Here is a 16353-nt window from a genome sequence, read left to right as displayed (position 1 = left end):
CTTTTATTTCTCAGCTCTACCTATAAGCTTCACTGGACAAACCATCAGTAATGTCATCATGGACCATTGCCATGACATTCTCCTTAATCAGTAAAGTAACTCTCCTTCCTCTTTAACCCCCACCTCAATCTCGCCTGCAGTACCCTGGAACATTAAGCTGCCAGTCTTGTCCCTTCCTTCACTAGGTTTTCTTAAAGGCTATACCGTCCCAGTCGCACGTATCTATCCACATCCTGGGCTCGTCTGCCTTACCCGTCATGCTTCGCACATTGAAATAGATGCAAGTTAATCCAACAGTCCTTTTTGCTCCCTGCTATGTTCCTGCCTATGGGCCTTGTTTTCATCTACTTCCAGCCTCTGAGATGCCTCACTCCTGCTTTGGATTCTGTCACGCTGCCAATGCAGTTCAATTCATCCCGAGTGGCACTAGCGAACCTGCCTGCCACGATATTGGATCACCTCCAGTTCAGGTGCAACCCATCCCTCTTGTGCAGGTTGCTTCTGCACCAGAAGAGATCCCAATGGTCCAAAAATCAGAATCCCTGCCCCCTGCACTAACTCTACAGCCACATATGTACCTGTCCTATCTTTCAGTTCTTACCCTAGCTACATGGCTCCTGGCACTGGGAGCATTACAGAGATTGCCACCCTCGAGGACCTGCATTTTAACTTTTTGCCTAACTCGGCACGGTGGCACAGTGGTAGAGTTGCTGTTTTACAGTGCTCACAGCGCCAGAGACCCAGCTTTGAACCTGGCTACGGGTGCTTGTCTGTACGGAGTTTGTACGTTCTCCCCGAGACCTGTGTGGGTTTTCACCAAGAACTTCAGTTTCCTCCCACACTCCAAAGACGTACAGGTTTGTAGGTTAATTGGCTTGGTATAAATGTAAAAATTGTCTCTGGTGTAGGATAGAGTGGATGTGGGGGATCGCAAGTCGGTCAGGCCTGTTTCCACGCTGTATCTCTAAACTAACCTAAACTAAACTCCCTATACTTACTCCACAGGACCTCGTTGCTTTTGCTACCTCTGTTGTTTGTGCTGCTACGCTCCCTTGACCTGTCATCCTCTCCAACAGTATCCAAGGGGCTTACCTGTGGTTGAGGGAAGTGGCCACAAGGGGCACTAGCTCTCTGTGTCTGCTCCCTTTTCTTGTGGTCACTCATCTCCAAAGATAATAGATTTATTATCTTTGCTCATCTGCTTTCTGCCTTTACCCTAGATGTGACCAGCTCACTGTAATGCCTGTCCATGACCTCCTCAGTCTGCTGGTCGTCCAGCTGCTGCTCCAGTTCCCTACCACAGTTTGTAAGGAGCTTCATCTGCAGGAGGTGCACAAGAATCTCTGCTCATCTGGAAAGACTGTTTAGTTCCTTAAATGGTGGTGGAGGTGGTGGTGTATGAACAAGTGAGTTAGAGTTGAGTTGGTAGAGTTGCTGCCTTACAGCGCCAGAGACCCGGGTTCGATCCTGACTACAGGTGCTGTCTGTATGGAGTTTGTACGTTCTCCCCATGACCTACGTGGGTTTTTTCTGAGATCTTTGGCTTCCTCCCACACTCCAAAGACGTACAGCCTTGTGGGTTATTTGGATTGGTAAAAATATATATAATTGTCTCTAGTGTGTGTAGGATAGTGTTAATGTGCGGGGATCGTTGGTCGGCACAGACTCAGTGGTCTGAAGAAGGGTCTAGACCCAAAACATCACCTATTCCTTCTCTCCAGAGATGCTGCCTGTCCCGCTGAGTTACTCCAGCTTTTTGTGTCTTTCTTCGGTGTGCTGAAGGGCTTGTTTCCACGCTGTATCTCTAAACTAAATTAAAAGGAAGACATAGCAAGTGATGGAATCCTATTGCACAGCGTGTAAATGAAGCATGATGTGCTGGATGCAGAGTTCAGTAGAGTGAAAGATGAGGACAAAGGAAACTATCTCTGTTCTATTGGGAGAGAGATGCTTGAGAGCAAAGTGCAGGAAACAGAAGAAACACGAGAGGGCTCCATTAACCACAGTAAAAAGGAATCAATGTTTTCTGGGAAAGGATGACATTTCAGATGTGCCAGAATGCAAGGCTTCGTCTTGGGAGAAGATACAGTGGAGATGGAGAAACTGAGAGAAGTTTTCCTTGCAAGAAAGAGAATGGGAAGAGGTGTAGTCTAGGTAGCTGTGGAAGTCTGGGTTTATAGTGAATGTCAGAGGATAGTTTGTCTCCTTAAGTCGGGGCAGAGAGATGCAGAAAGTGCGAGAAGTGTCAGAAATGGTCCAGTTGAATTTGAGAGCTGGGGGAAAGTTGATAGAGAGGTTGATGAAATCTATACCTAAAGTTGTTGATACCTGAATTATACAAAGTATTCACTGATACTCTACCCATATAAAAGTAAGATGAGCTAAACCAAGTAGCAAGACCTCAGGGAGAACATAGAACAGTACAGCACAGAAACATAGAACGGTACAGCATAGGAACAGGCCCTTTGGCTCATAATGAATGTGCCAAATATGATGCCAAGGCCAATTGTTATTTTTCTGAACAGGATCCATGTCTCCTTTGTGAAGCTTATTGTGTAAGACCTCAGACAGTAAGCACTCCATCTCCAAGATGAATGAGCTTGGCTTGCCTCAGTGCATTGCATATATATATATATATATATATATATATAGGTGCCAGAACCATAAATGTGAATGGTTGGCACGGGAGGCACACTGAGAACCCAAACACTGTAGATGCTAAAAATCAGAAATAAAAACAGAAAATGCAGAAAACATTCAGCAGATCAGGCAGCGTCTGTGGATGAATGTTTCAGGTCTGGAACCCACGCCCGTCTTCTCTACTTGAATGCGTTTTCTCTCTTTCCGGCTTCCGATGAAGGGTCCCAGAGCTGAAAGGTTACCCGATTCTCCCTGACACGCTGAGTGTTTCCACCATCCTCTGCTTTCGGCACTTGAAACCCTATGTTTGATTGTGCATAGGTGGACCAATGTCAACAATTCCCATGTGGCTGCAGAGGGCCAACACTAACCAAATTTGGAAAGTTGAGATTCACAGCTAATGGTGTGAAAGAAGTGAACAAAATGAAGTTAAGATACAGATTCACGATTAGACTGAACGATAATGAAGACTAAGATTCCAACTACCCTTCTCAGACATCAGTCCTTGTTGACCAAATCTGCATTCTGAACTAGTCCCATTGCCTGTATTTGGCCCCTGTCCCTTGTAACCCTGTCCAAATGTCATTTGAAAGTTGCTTCTACAGAGAGATATGCCAGGGAACGAATCCACTGTGCACTTACCCACTGTACACACCGATCAACAAGCCCTATCTTTACACTAATACTTCCCTTAACCAATTTTATTCTGCGTGCATTTTCATCCACTCCTCCCACTTTCTACCACTCACCTAAATGCAGGGAGCAATTTACAGCGGCAAATTAATCTACCAACCAGCTCGATATTTGGGATGTGCAAGGAAACCCGACGTGGTCACAGGGAGAATGTGCAAACTTCACAAAGACAATAGCCACGATCAGCATGGAACCCAGGTCACTGATCTAATTGAGGTGCACAAAATCATGGGAGGAATAGATCGGGTAGATGCAGAGTCTCTTGCCCAATGTAGGTGAATCGAGGACCAGAGGACACAGGTTTAAGGTGAAGGGGAAAAGATTTAATAGGAATCCGAGGGTAACTTTTTCCACACAAAGGATGATGGGCGTATGGAACAAACTGCCGGAGGAGGTAGTTGAGGCTGGGACTATCGTAATGTTTAAGAAACGGTAAGACGAGTACATGGATAGGACAGGTTTGAGGGATGTGGGCCAAACGCAGGCAGGTGGGACTAGTGTAGCTGGGATTTGTTGGCCGGCGTGGGCAAGTTGGGCCAAGGTAGCAGCCCCACCAACTGCACCGTTATGCCATCCATAAGAGGACTGGGGCAGAATGTGGCCTCGGTTATCTCTACCAGGATTCTCCTGAGAATTCCCACAATGAAACAACGGAGGAAGAAATCTCATGATTACACAGTCTGTCATGGTGACCTACACATCGCGTTTCACGCTTGAGTCAGTACCACTAATAGGAGATAGACAGAAGTGATAGCAGAGGTATTGGAGCAGGGATTCACTCTTCAAGTGTTGTATTCAGTGTTAGTGTGCCATAGAGCAGGATGTGAGGGGATATACTGCCTATTCATCCTCTCCTGTCTTGGCGCTACACATTGATGTTAAGAAATGCAGTGTGGAAAAAGCGAATGAGTTTCATTTGGTCATTTATATTTTGAACATACAAGACTGGAGCTTCACCCAACATTGCATGTGCTGAACATTAGGCCAAATTTAATTAATCCCATCATTCTGCATACGGTCTACATCCCTCCATTCCCTCCCTGTTCATAAATGCCTCTTAAACATTGGTAGGAAGGAACTGCAGATGCTGGTTTAAACCAAAGATAGATGCAAAATGCTGGAGTAACTCAGCAGGACAGGCAGCATCTCTGGAGAGAAGGTACGGGTGACATTTCGGGTCAGACCCAGTCTGAAGAGGGTCTCAACCCAAAACGTCACCCATTTCTTGTCTCCAGAGATGTTGCCTGTTCCGCTGAGAGTCTATCTTCGGTATCATATCTGCTTCCACCATCTCTCACGGGATCGTGTTCTCGCCACCCATCACTCTCTGTGTCAAAGAAACATGCTTCGCAAACCTTCTTTAAACTTTCCCCCACTCACCTTAAGCTTGTGCCCTCAAGTATTTAACATTTCCACCATGGGAAAAGAGGTTCTGGCGGTCTACCCAATCTATGCCTCTCATAATTTTATATATTTCTATCAGGTCTCCCCTCGGCCTTGGAAGCTCCTGAGGAAAAGATACAAATTTGTACAATGCTTCCTTATAATTCATATCCTCTAACACTGGCGGCATCTTAGTAAACCTCTTCTTCACCCTCTCCAAGGCCTCTACATCCTTACTGTGGGATCTTTTTGAAAATCAGCCACCTATGAGAGAGTCCCCTATACACCGCATCCATGCCTGTGACATGTGGATCTGAGTAAGGAGATCTACCTGGTGACCATCACTTTCCTTCTGCTCCTGTTCTTCTGCCTCCTCATCCTCACGGCACTCAGGCTTAGGGTTGCCAACTGTCCCCTATTAGCCGGGACATCCCGTATTTTGGGCTGAATTGGTTGCCCCGTACAGGACAGCCCTTGTCCCGTATTTGAGTGCTACCAGCAGTGCTCAGGGTTGGACCGTCAGGCGCTTGTGGGTTTGCATTCTCCGGGTTAGTTTCCCCCCTCCCTCTCCCTCCTCTCCCGTAGGAGTGTTTTTAATTTCCACTTTTTAATTATTAAATCTCTTTGGCGTCTCTCAACCGCCCACCTCTCCCCCACCGCCCCTGTTCTGTCGGAGGCTTGGAGGCGGAGCACTCACAAATTCCCCGTGCACCGACGCTCATTAAATCTCCCGAGTGCCAGCCCTCCCCCGCAGGAGCCAACACCTGGCGATTTGTCACAGCAGGTAGCAGCTCTGACCGGCTCATCAGATCTGCCGCCGTTTGATGTCCATCTCACCTCCTGCAAGATTCCTCACAAGTCCCTCGTCGCTTCCTCCCACTGAAAGGCTAACAAGGTTCTCTTATCTCCCTGCAAAATCTCGCTCTACTTCGGTCCTGATTCCTGAAGCTCGGCTCTTCTGTATCCACTGCATGCTTTTTATCTCTCTCTCTCTCTCCAGCCTCAGCTCAGATACCACGCATACAAAACAGCTGACTCAATCGACCTTACATCAAGCTAAATAGGAGAGAAAGTGCACAGGGTAGCATTAGATACTAACAAGCCAGCTCAGGTGAACAAGTGCATCTGCTCAACAGAGCGGGTGTAAATCTAAATAAACCACAAGAAAGCCATTTTAATTAAACGGTAAAGCAATATCAACGCAGCCCAACGCTGCCACCCGGCCAGACGAGTGAAATACGGTTTCTGCTGAATGTTCCTTTAATTGTATACAATACTTCCAAAATAGACCAGTACCAGTCAGAATAAGACATCACGTTTAACACATACATCACAGCCATTATCTGGTAAACCAAAGATATGGATTAAATCATTCTTTATCGAGAAACCACCAGTTAGTTATACCGTGTAGAAAACTAAACTTTCAAAAGAGTTAAAAAAAAGTTTTGTTACATTAAAAAAATTATGCCTTTCAAACCAAAAATCAATCTTCAGTCTAGAACATCATCTATAGTCTTCTCTTCTGTGTGCTGATGTACAACACGTTGTTGCCTCAAATAAATGCATCTCCATATTTGTTCTTACGCTGACCGTTTACATATTCTTCTGTCTGTTCCAGTGCTGTGTTCATATATCCATCCAAACAAGCTAAAACACCTCGGTAATCCACTCCCGAGTTCAGTTTAACTACCACTGACCTCCCTATGATTTGTTTTAGAAAATCGCTGGGCGTTTGCTTTCGCGGGCTCACTTTGCGTCCTTCAGCCTGTGCACGGTCCACTGATGGCGGCCGAGGTTGCATAGCAACCCGCCTCCCGGCCTGGGCGGCCGCCATTGGTGGAGCGGGAGCACGTGGCCGCTGGCTGGGCGAAGTCACGTGGGGCGCGGGGGGGCGGTGATGTCACCTTGTCGCGTATTTGGGAGTGAGGAAGTTTGGCAACCCTATTCAGGCTCCAAACAATCTACTGCGGCACTTTCTTATACTGCTAAAGTTATGCAGAATGCAGCAGAGGCAATGAGGTCTCTGCATCTGCGTAGCTTGTTCTGCAACACCGCTGCACCCAGCAGGATTGCATCTTCCGAGATCCATGGCAATTTGACCTCCTCGCCTGCTCTCTCGTCGCCCTGTGCTTCAATGCTGCATTTATTTAGAGTCTCATGGTGTGAGGGGCCGGGCGAGGAAGGGACGGACAACTAGGGAGTGCCAGCTACTGGAAATGTCCGGCTGGCAGTGTGAACTCCCAGAAACAGTCTTCACTGAGAAGAAATGATCCACATCCATCTGCATGTTGACTGGGTATCATAGACTCACAGCACAGAAAGAGCCCCTTTAGCCCAACAGGTTTTACTGTTGTCCTAGTCATATTTGCCTGTGTTTGGACCACATCCCTCTAAATATTTCCTTTCTCTGCACCAGTCCAAACTTTTTTTGAACTATCACCATTGTACCTTTAACTACAGCTTCCCCTGGCAGCTCATTCCATGTGAAGAAATCGACCCTTAGGTCTTTTAAATTGTTAAACGGCAACGGTGGCGCAGCGGTAGAGTTGCTGCCTTACAGTGAATGCGGCTCTGGAGACCCGGGTTCGATCCCGACTATGGGTGCTGTCTGTACGGAGTTTGTACGTTCTCCCCGTGACCTGTGTGGGTTTTCTCCGAGATCTTCGGTTTCTTCCCACATTCCAAAAGGTTTGTAGGTTAATTGGTTTGGTAAATGTAAAAATTGTCCCTACAATACAATATATCTTTACTGTCATTGTACAGGGGTACAACGAGATTGGGAATGCGCCTCCCATACGATGCAATAAATAAATTAGCTAGTCAGTATTAATTTAAACAACCCAATGAAACAAATGAGAACAGTTTTAAAACAGAATAAAGTGCAAGTAGATCTGTGCCGGATCACTGTGCGATGTGACCATCCGGCTCAGCAGGACCGGTTCATAGCAGCTGTGGCCCTGGGGATGAAGCTGTTCCTGAGTCTGGAGGTGCGGGCGTAGAAGGCCTTGTATCGTCTGCCCGATGGTAGAAGTTCAAACAGACTGTTGCAGGGGTGTGAAGAGTCTTTGTGGATGCTGGTGGCTTTTTTGAGGCATCGTGTGTTGTAGATGCCCTCCAAGCCTGGTAGCTGTGTTCCGATGGTCCTCTGAGCTCTATGGACTACCTGCTGAAGAGCTTTCCTCTCTGCCTCCATGCAGCTGAGATACCACACAGGGATGCCATGTGTTAGGATGCTCTCTATGGTACAGCGGTAGAAGGTCGTCAGCAGTTGTTGCGGTAGACCAGACTTTTTCAGTGTTCTTAGGTAGAACAGTTGTTGCTGTGCCTTCTTGACCAGCGCAGCAGTGTTATTTGACCATGTTAGGTCCTCCGAAATGTGAGTGCCCAGGAACTTGAAGCTGGACACTCTCTCCACACTATCCCCGTATGTAAATATCGGTGCGTATTCCCCGTTGAGTGACCTACGGAAGTTGATGATCAGCTCCTTGGTCTTGGTGGTATTTAGGGACAGGTTGTTATCAGAGCACAAGTCTGCCAGGTTCTGCACCTCCGCTCTGTAGTTTGTATCATCACCGTTGGTGATCAGCCCGATCACCGTTGTGTCGTCTGCAAACTTGACAATGGTGTTGGTGTCGAATGCAGGCACACAGTCGTGTGAGAATAGGGAGTAGAGCATGGGACTCAGAACACAGCCCTGTGGTGTGCCGGTACTCAGGGTGATAGTGGAGGACAGGTGTGGGCCCATTCTCACTGCCTGCGGTCGCTCCAGCAGGAAGACAGGATCCAGTCGCATAGCGACGAGCTGAGGCCTAGCTGGTGGAGTTTGGTGTTGAGCTTGGTGGGGATGACCGTGTTGAAGGCAGAGCTATAATCAATGAATAGCATCCTCACGTACGTTCCCTGTCTCTCCAGGTGAGTCAGGACAGTGTGAAGAGCCAGAGAGATGGCATCCTCTGTGGATCTATCTGCTCTGTATGCAAATTGATGTGGGTCCAGTGAGGCAGGGATGCTGGAATTGATGTGTGAGAGGACCATCCTTTCAAAGCACTTCATGACTATCGGAGTTAGGGCAACCGGACGGTAGTCGTTCAGGTTGGTGATCTTTGCATTTTTTGGCACCGGCACGATGGTAGCCAACTTCAGGCACTTGGGGACCGTAGCCAGAGATAGTGACAGGTTAAAGATCCTGGTGAATAACTCAGCCAACTGTTCAGCACAGTCCCTAAGTACCCTTCCTTGTGCGGGGATCGCTGGTCGGCGCGAACCCGGTGGGCCAAAAGGGCCTGTTTCTGCGCTGTATCTCTAAACTGAAACCTTTGCTCTCTAGTTCTGTTCTTCGCTATCCTGGGATAAAGACTGACCATTCACCTTATCTATGCCTGTCATGATTTTGTTTACCTCTATAAGATCACCCCTCAGCCTCCTGTGCTCAAAGGAAGAAAAGTCCTAACATAATCGTGGTAATATCCTGGCTCGACCTATCAAGGCCTGATACTATCCTGACTCAGTCCCTCGAGTCCTGGCAGCATCCTGACCCGAACTCTCAAATATTGGTGACCTTGAGTGGTATCATTTTGTGTAGATGATAGGTCTAGGTTATTGAGGAGAGTCTTCATGGGCACACGCCCCATCCAAGGTCCCCTCCCTCACGAGAACGCAGAAAAGCTGCTAAATCTCAGTGGAAAGCAACTGGATGTCAATGGAAATTGCATGACCACACCTCTCCCTGAGTACAGTGCCAAGTTCAGTGTAGTTTATTGTCACGTGTACCGGGGTACAATGAAAAGCTTTTGTTGCGTGCTAACCAGTCAGCAGAAAGACAATACATGATTACAATCGATCCATCTGCAGTGTATAGATACGTGATGAGGGAATAACTTTTCATGCAAGGTAAAGCCAGTAAAGTCCGATCAAGGATAGTCCAAGGGTTACCAGTGAGGTAGATAGCAGTTCAGCACTGCTCTCAGGGTGTGGTATGATGATTCAATTGCCTGATAATAGCTGGGAAGAAAGTGTCCCTGAATCTGTTGTGTGCCAGGGTGACCTCTGAGCAGTAAATTGGGAGTCAGAGAACAGGTGCGATGTGGTCATTTGGAGAGATACAGAGACAAAAAAGATTGCCTGATGACAGTAATCTCATCGTGCCTGGTCTTCACAGATGTTGCAGCAGAGTCACAGAGTCATACAGCACAGAAACAGGCCCCTCAGCCCAACTTGTCCATGCCAACCAAGGTGTCCCATCGAGCTAGTCCCATATGTCCCCTCCTCCTGTAAACCTTTCCTATCCATGTACATGTCCAATGTAACTGACAGGACATTTCAGCCCATCTAGGCTGCACTAGATCTTTGATAGCCGTAGCACAGCTGGTAGAGCTGCTGCCTCACAGTGCCAGAGACCTGGGTCTGATCATGAGCTTGGGTGCAGTCTGTGTGGAGTTTGTTCAATCTCCTTGTGACCACGTGGATTTTCTCTGCGTGTTTTGGTTTCCTCCCACATCCCAAAGACATTGCAGGTTTGTGGGTTAATTGGCCTCTCTAAAATTGCCCCTAATATATCGGGAGTGCAATAACATAGAATGGGCCTGTTTCCACGCTGTGTCTCCAAACTCTAAACTAAACTCTTAGAACTCTCATTCTCATTGCATGTTGTGGAGAGGCAGATAGGGCATGGAAACTGGACCTCCAGTCCATTTAGTCCACACTGGCCATCAAACACCCATTTTACACTAATTCATGAATATACGTACAGTGAAGGGAATTTTCCTTCATTACTAACATGTCGTGTGTAGTTACGCACTGCTCAAGAGTCAAGAGTGTATAATTGTCAAATATACCAAAAGCAGAACAATGAAATTCTTACTTGTAGCCACATCGCAGATCTGCTTACATAATACTCATAGATAACATAATAAACAAAAATAATCAATAAATGCAGAAAAACCCCAATACTAGTCCAAAAAAAGCTCAAAGTCCCAAGTGTAACTAAGAGAGTTTGTAGTTGATAATTTAGTTGCCATTTATGGTGTTCAAGAGCCTGTGGGTTGTTGGGAAGATGCTGTTCCTGAACCTGGAAGTTGTGATTTCCAGACTCCTGTACCTTCTTCTCAATGACAGAAGTTCAGGGCAGCATGGTGGTGCAGTGGTAGAGTTGCTGCCTTACAGTGCTTACAGCGACAGAGAACCGGGTTCGATCCTGACTACGGGTGCTGTCTGTACGGAGTTTGTACGTTCTCCCCGTGACCGCATGGGTTTTCTCCGAGATCTTCGGTTTCCTCCCACACTCCAAGGACGTACAGGTATGTAGGTTAATTGGATTGGTATAATTGTAAATTGTCCCTAGTGTGTGTAGGATAGTGCTAATGTGCGGGGATCGCTGGTCGGTGCGGACTCAATGGGCCGACGGGCCTGTTTCTGCACTGTATCTCTTAACTACACTAAACTAAAGTGAAATGAGAGTGTGGCCAGGATGGTGTGGGCCTTTGATGATGCTGGCTGCCTTTTTGAGGCAGTGCCTCCTATGGATCCCTCCTATGGTTGGGAGGTCAGTACCTGTGATGGACCGGGCAGTGTCCACCACTTTTTGATATCTCTTTTGTTCCTGGGCATTCCAGTTGCTGAACCAGGCCATGATGCAATCAATCAATATGTTCTCTACCGTACATCTGTCAAAGTTCAAGAGACTATTTGTCAACATACGGAACCTCCTCCATCTTCTAAGGTAGTGGAGGCGTTGATAGATGTTCCTTATGAGTGCATCAATGTGCTGGGCCCAGGACATCTCTTCAGAGGCATGCACATCCAAGAACTTGTAGTTCTCCACCCTCTCCAGTACCAGAACCATTTTAGTAGGATGCCTGAGGTCATTTCAAAGATCAATTGCTCTTGATTAGTTTGTTGAGTTTCCATACATTGGATTTGCTTATTGTTGGCAACATCTTTAATGGTTGGGAAAGTTGCAGTTATCAATGTGGATAAAGGAAGGGTTGTATTGTTCTGTACTATAGTGACTTGCTTTATATCTCACAGGTGATGCAACCAGGCTGAATCTTTTCCTGAACCATCAACAACACTTTACATTTCTGTTCATTTTTTTCAGACTCAAGCAAAATCCTGATCAATCACAGGCCAAATGCATCGACAGAGAAGAGCATCAGAAAGAACAGGATGATGGGATAAACAACAACGTGATAACATCAACTTGTACACAGCCATGTACGTCAGCTCTGGGAGGGAGTCACCCCTGGGATCATCCAAAGTAGATAAAACAGCACATCTTTTCATAGTACTCTTACTTTTACATGTACTTAAACAGACATTATCTTAGCTGGAATCATGGCATGAATGTACCGTGCAATGCAGCACCAAGCAATGGTCTTGATGGTCCCAGGTTCGATCCCAGATGTATTCTGAATGCAGGCAAGAGAGTCAATTAGGCCCATGGTCACTGGGTAAGGGAGGTAGCAAACAGCAAGAAGTACCGCATTATGTTCCACTCTCCAGCATCTGAAGAAAATGGGTGGCAAAATTATCCTCTGTGATCACTTAGCATGCAACAATAACTCAGGGCAATGAGTCACAGAACCAGAGGGCATGGAAATCACACCTTTGGAAACTTGTCCGTGCCAACCAAGATGCCCACCAGTTGCCAGTGTTTGACCCATATCTCTGTGAACATTTCCTATCTATACTGTCCAAATGCCTTTTGAATGTTGTTATTGTACCTCAACCTCTTTCTTTGGTAGCCTGTTCCATATATGTACCAACCTCTGTGTGGAAAAAGCTGCCCCACAAAGCTGTTCCATTTAAATCCTTCCCCTCTCACCTTGTGGCCGATGGTTCTTGATTCTGCAAGATCATCCCTCAATCTCTTATGCTTCAAGGAATGAAGTCCAAGCCTGCCCAATCTCGCCTTATAACTGTGCCCCTCGAGTCCTGGCAGCATCCTCATGTCTTTTCTGCATCTTTCCTGAAGTTAGGTGACCAAAATAGAATACTGTACTCCAAGTGCAACTGTAACATAACGTCCCAACTTCTATACTCAATTTTCTGACTGATGAAGGCCAGTGTGTCAAAAGCCTCTTCACCACCCTATCTACCTGTGATGCAGGGAACTACAAGGAACTATGTACTTCTACTCCTGATCCCTCTGCTGTATAACACTACCCCTATAGGGCCCCACCCTTCACTATGAAAGTCTTACCCTGGTTTGACTTTCCAAAATGCAACTCTTCAAACTTAGCTCACGTTGCCTGTTAATGGAGATCCTGTTAGAATTAGGTTTTTTTTTGGTTTAGAGATGCAGTGCGGAAACAGGCCCTTTGGCCCACCTTTGTCCGCACTGACCAACGATCCCCGCACATTAACTCTATCCAACACTATGGACAATCTTTATATTTATACCAAGCAAATTAACCTACAAACCTGTACGTCTTTGGAGTGTGGGAAGATCTCGGAGAAAACCCACGCAGGTCACGGGGAGGATGTACAAACTCCGTACAGACAAGCACCTGCAGTCGGGATTGAACCTGTAAGGTTCTGTGAGTGCTGTAAGGCAGCAATTCTACCGCTGCGCCACCATGGTATCCTTCATTGTACATAATACCACTTGTTTTTGTGTTATTTTCAAGTGCAATAATCATGCCTTGTACCTTCTCATCCAAATTGTTAATATAGATGACAAACAACAATGGGCCCAGCACTGAATCCATACCCCACCAGTAGTCATGGGTCTCCAGTCTAAAAGAATATCCTTCCATTATCATCCTCTGCTTTCTACCATCAAGCTAATTATGTAACCAATTAGATAGCTCTCACTGGATCACATATGACCTAACCTTCCAGAGTAAGCTGCCATGTGGCACCTTATCAAAGGCCTTGCTGAAATCCATGTCGCCCGTGTCTACTACCATGCCCACATCGACCTTCGTAATTACTTATTCAAAAAACAATTACATTTGTAAGAAACGATCTCCCACCCACAAAGTCATGCTATCCCCAATCAACCCCTGTCTTTCCAAACATGTGTAGGTCCTATCCCTCCGAATCCTCTCCAGCAACTTAGCAACCACAGATGCCAGGCTTACTGGTTTGCAGTTCCAACGTTTTTCTTTGTAACCCTTCTTAAATAAAGACAAAACATTAGCCTTCCTTCAGTCTTCCCACACCTCACCCATGCAGATATCTCAACCAACACTCCCGCAGTTTCTTCTCTAGCTTCCCACTGTGATCTTGGGTATATTTCAGTTCAGTTTAGTTTATTGTCACGTGTACTGAGGTAGAGTGAAAAGCTTTTGTTGTGTGCGATCCAGTCAGCAGAACAACAGTACATAATGACAATCGAGCCATTTACAGAGTATAGATACATGACAAGGGAATAATGTTTAGTGCAAGGTAAAGCCAGCAAAGTCCGATCAAGGATAGTCCGAGGGTTACCAAAGAGGGAGATAGTAGTTCAGCACTGCTCTCTAGTTGTGGTGGAATGATTTGGTTGCCTGATAACAGCTGGGAAGAAACTGTCCGTGGGAACAGTTCCTGGAAGCTGGGAAGATACTTGATCAGGCCCCAGAGACTTATCTACCTTCAGACATTTTAAGATATCCAGAAACCTCCTCTACCATAATGCGGACAATCACCAAGACGTCACCATTACCTCTCTCAAGGCCCAATGTCTTCATATATTTCTCCATGTTAAAACAGAGGAGCAATATTCATTGAAGGAGTTGCCCATCTGTTGTGGCTCCACACACAGATATCCACTTTGGTCTTTGAGGGATGCTTGACTCTATTTTCTCCCGAGTTGCTATTTTATCCTTAATATAGTTAACATGTCTCTTCAGATTATCCTTAATCTGCTCTGCCAAAGCTATCTCATGCCCCAGTTTTCCCTACTGATTTCCATCTTAAGTATACTCCTGCATCCTCGATAGTCCTGCAGGGATTTAATTAATCTCAGCCGACCCATGCCTAATTTTTCAATTTCAAAAATGATTGGTACTGAGCTAAGCTCCAGCTTGTTCTCAGTACTTTCACAGCTTTGTCAGGATTTAATACTTTAGAGAGAGTTCGGAATAAAATTGGAGAGTTGTTAGGAAAGTATTTAGTCTCGCTTTTGTGGATTTAAAACATACAGTAAGAGATGAATAACATCCCACTGCTCCCAGAAGGTAGTCCAAGCAAAACAAGGTTCCTTTAACAAGTGAGAGAGTCATAGGAAGATATGGCACAGAAACAGGCCCCAGAGCCCACCAAAGTTCTATTAAAAAAACCCATGCAAAGAAATGAAACCTTAATGAACCAGCACTGGCCTAAAACATTGGGATTCCTTGTCACAGACACGGAGTAACTGTGTCAGTGAAGCTAACTGTGAATTATTTCCAGAACAGTAAAAGAATGAATGAGATCAACCAAGCCAGTACCTCCATCTGCGAAGGTGTTTAGCCATTGATCGCTACCAATCGGGGGTTTGACTGCCCTCCATGCTAATCCCCACAGTAAGTGTCTGAAGGAGGGTCTCGACCCGAAATGTCACCCATTCCTTCTCTCCAGAGATGCTGCCTGTCCCGCTGAGTTACTCCAGCATTTTGTGTCTGTCTACCCACACTAGGAGCATTCAGTTCATGATTTTGGTCAAGGCAGCAGAGAAAATGGTTTGCTGTGTTCCTGATTTACTCCTATAACATCCTCTTCTCAATATTATAACTTTTCTTCCAGTGTGATAAAGTTTTTCAAAAGTATACACAGACTAAAGTCTAATTTCATGATATGCTTTTTAGAACAATGTAGCACTTTTTTCACCAAAATTTAAAAAATCAATGAGACCTTGCTAGCCTGTCATTATTCCAAGATAAAACGTTTTTAGCGAATCGATATCTTGACGTCCATTTCCATATTTTGAAGAGAGCACATGCCTTCCATCCCTGTTTATGACGGTAATTTGCACCTTGTGCCTTCTCACTTGGCAAAGGTCCGCATCCTCACTGCTTTGACATTCTCTCACATGATCGTCATTCACAAGTCTGGTTTCACCAGCACAACTGTGAGAAACCAAAGGAGGAATTAATTGTTTCAGAAGATCAGGCTCTCATGTCTACATCTGGTCAGAAATGACTGAGACCACATTTGCAGGAATCGTAACCAACTCGTGGAAGAATTGGAGAGGCCCGCTGATGTGTCCAATCGTGTCGTCATATGGACAAGTACGGTAAGGTGCAGGCACAATGAAAACCTTCCTTGCAGTATCATCACACGCGCAGAGACTCAGAACACACACATAAACATCATCTTTTCATGAATTACACATTAGTTACAAATACGAAAGGATTGCAAAACACAATTTGTAAACAAAGATAGACTGAAGAAGTGTCTCGACCCGAAATGTCACCCATTCCTTCTCTCCAGAGATGCTGCCCGTCCCGCTGAGTTACTCCAGCATTTTGTGTCTATCTTCAATTTAAACCAGAATACGCAGTTCTATGTTACACAATTTGAAAACAAGTCCAGGGTAGTGCAAGAGGTGGTCCACAGTGTTCCATTGCTGTGGCAGTATTAGGATAACACAGACTGAAGAACCTCGATGGTTGGAGTTTGGAAGGAAGCTGGTGTGGGAATACCACACCTTATCTGCAGAAGAATGTACTG

General features: G+C 45.8%; 1 protein-coding gene and 1 pseudogene across 4 annotated transcripts in view; one reads left to right on the top strand and one right to left on the bottom strand.

Annotated features, from left to right (window-relative positions):
* The window catches only part of LOC144600241 (serine/threonine-protein kinase 32A-like), a 299488-nt gene extending 284068 nt beyond the window's left edge, over positions 1-15420 (top strand). For 3 of the 4 annotated variants that reach the window (XM_078411793.1, XM_078411792.1, XM_078411794.1), the window contains one exon: positions 11813-15420. In XM_078411793.1, coding sequence (XP_078267919.1) covers positions 11813-11975 — 163 coding nt within the window. In that variant the 3' untranslated portion in view covers positions 11976-15420. The remainder of the gene's footprint in view (positions 1-11812) is intronic. The other variant, XM_078411795.1, reaches the window with a different exon arrangement.
* LOC144599971 (U6 snRNA-associated Sm-like protein LSm6 pseudogene) lies at positions 6165-6550 on the bottom strand (annotated as a pseudogene).
* Positions 15421-16353: the final 933 nt, after the last annotated feature.

The sequence above is a fragment of the Rhinoraja longicauda genome, chromosome 14 (assembly GCF_053455715.1).
Source record: "Rhinoraja longicauda isolate Sanriku21f chromosome 14, sRhiLon1.1, whole genome shotgun sequence".
NCBI lineage: Eukaryota > Metazoa > Chordata > Chondrichthyes > Rajiformes > Arhynchobatidae > Rhinoraja > Rhinoraja longicauda.
The sequence above is the reverse complement of the archived record's forward strand: the minus strand, read 5'-3'. Positions and strand labels throughout refer to the sequence as shown.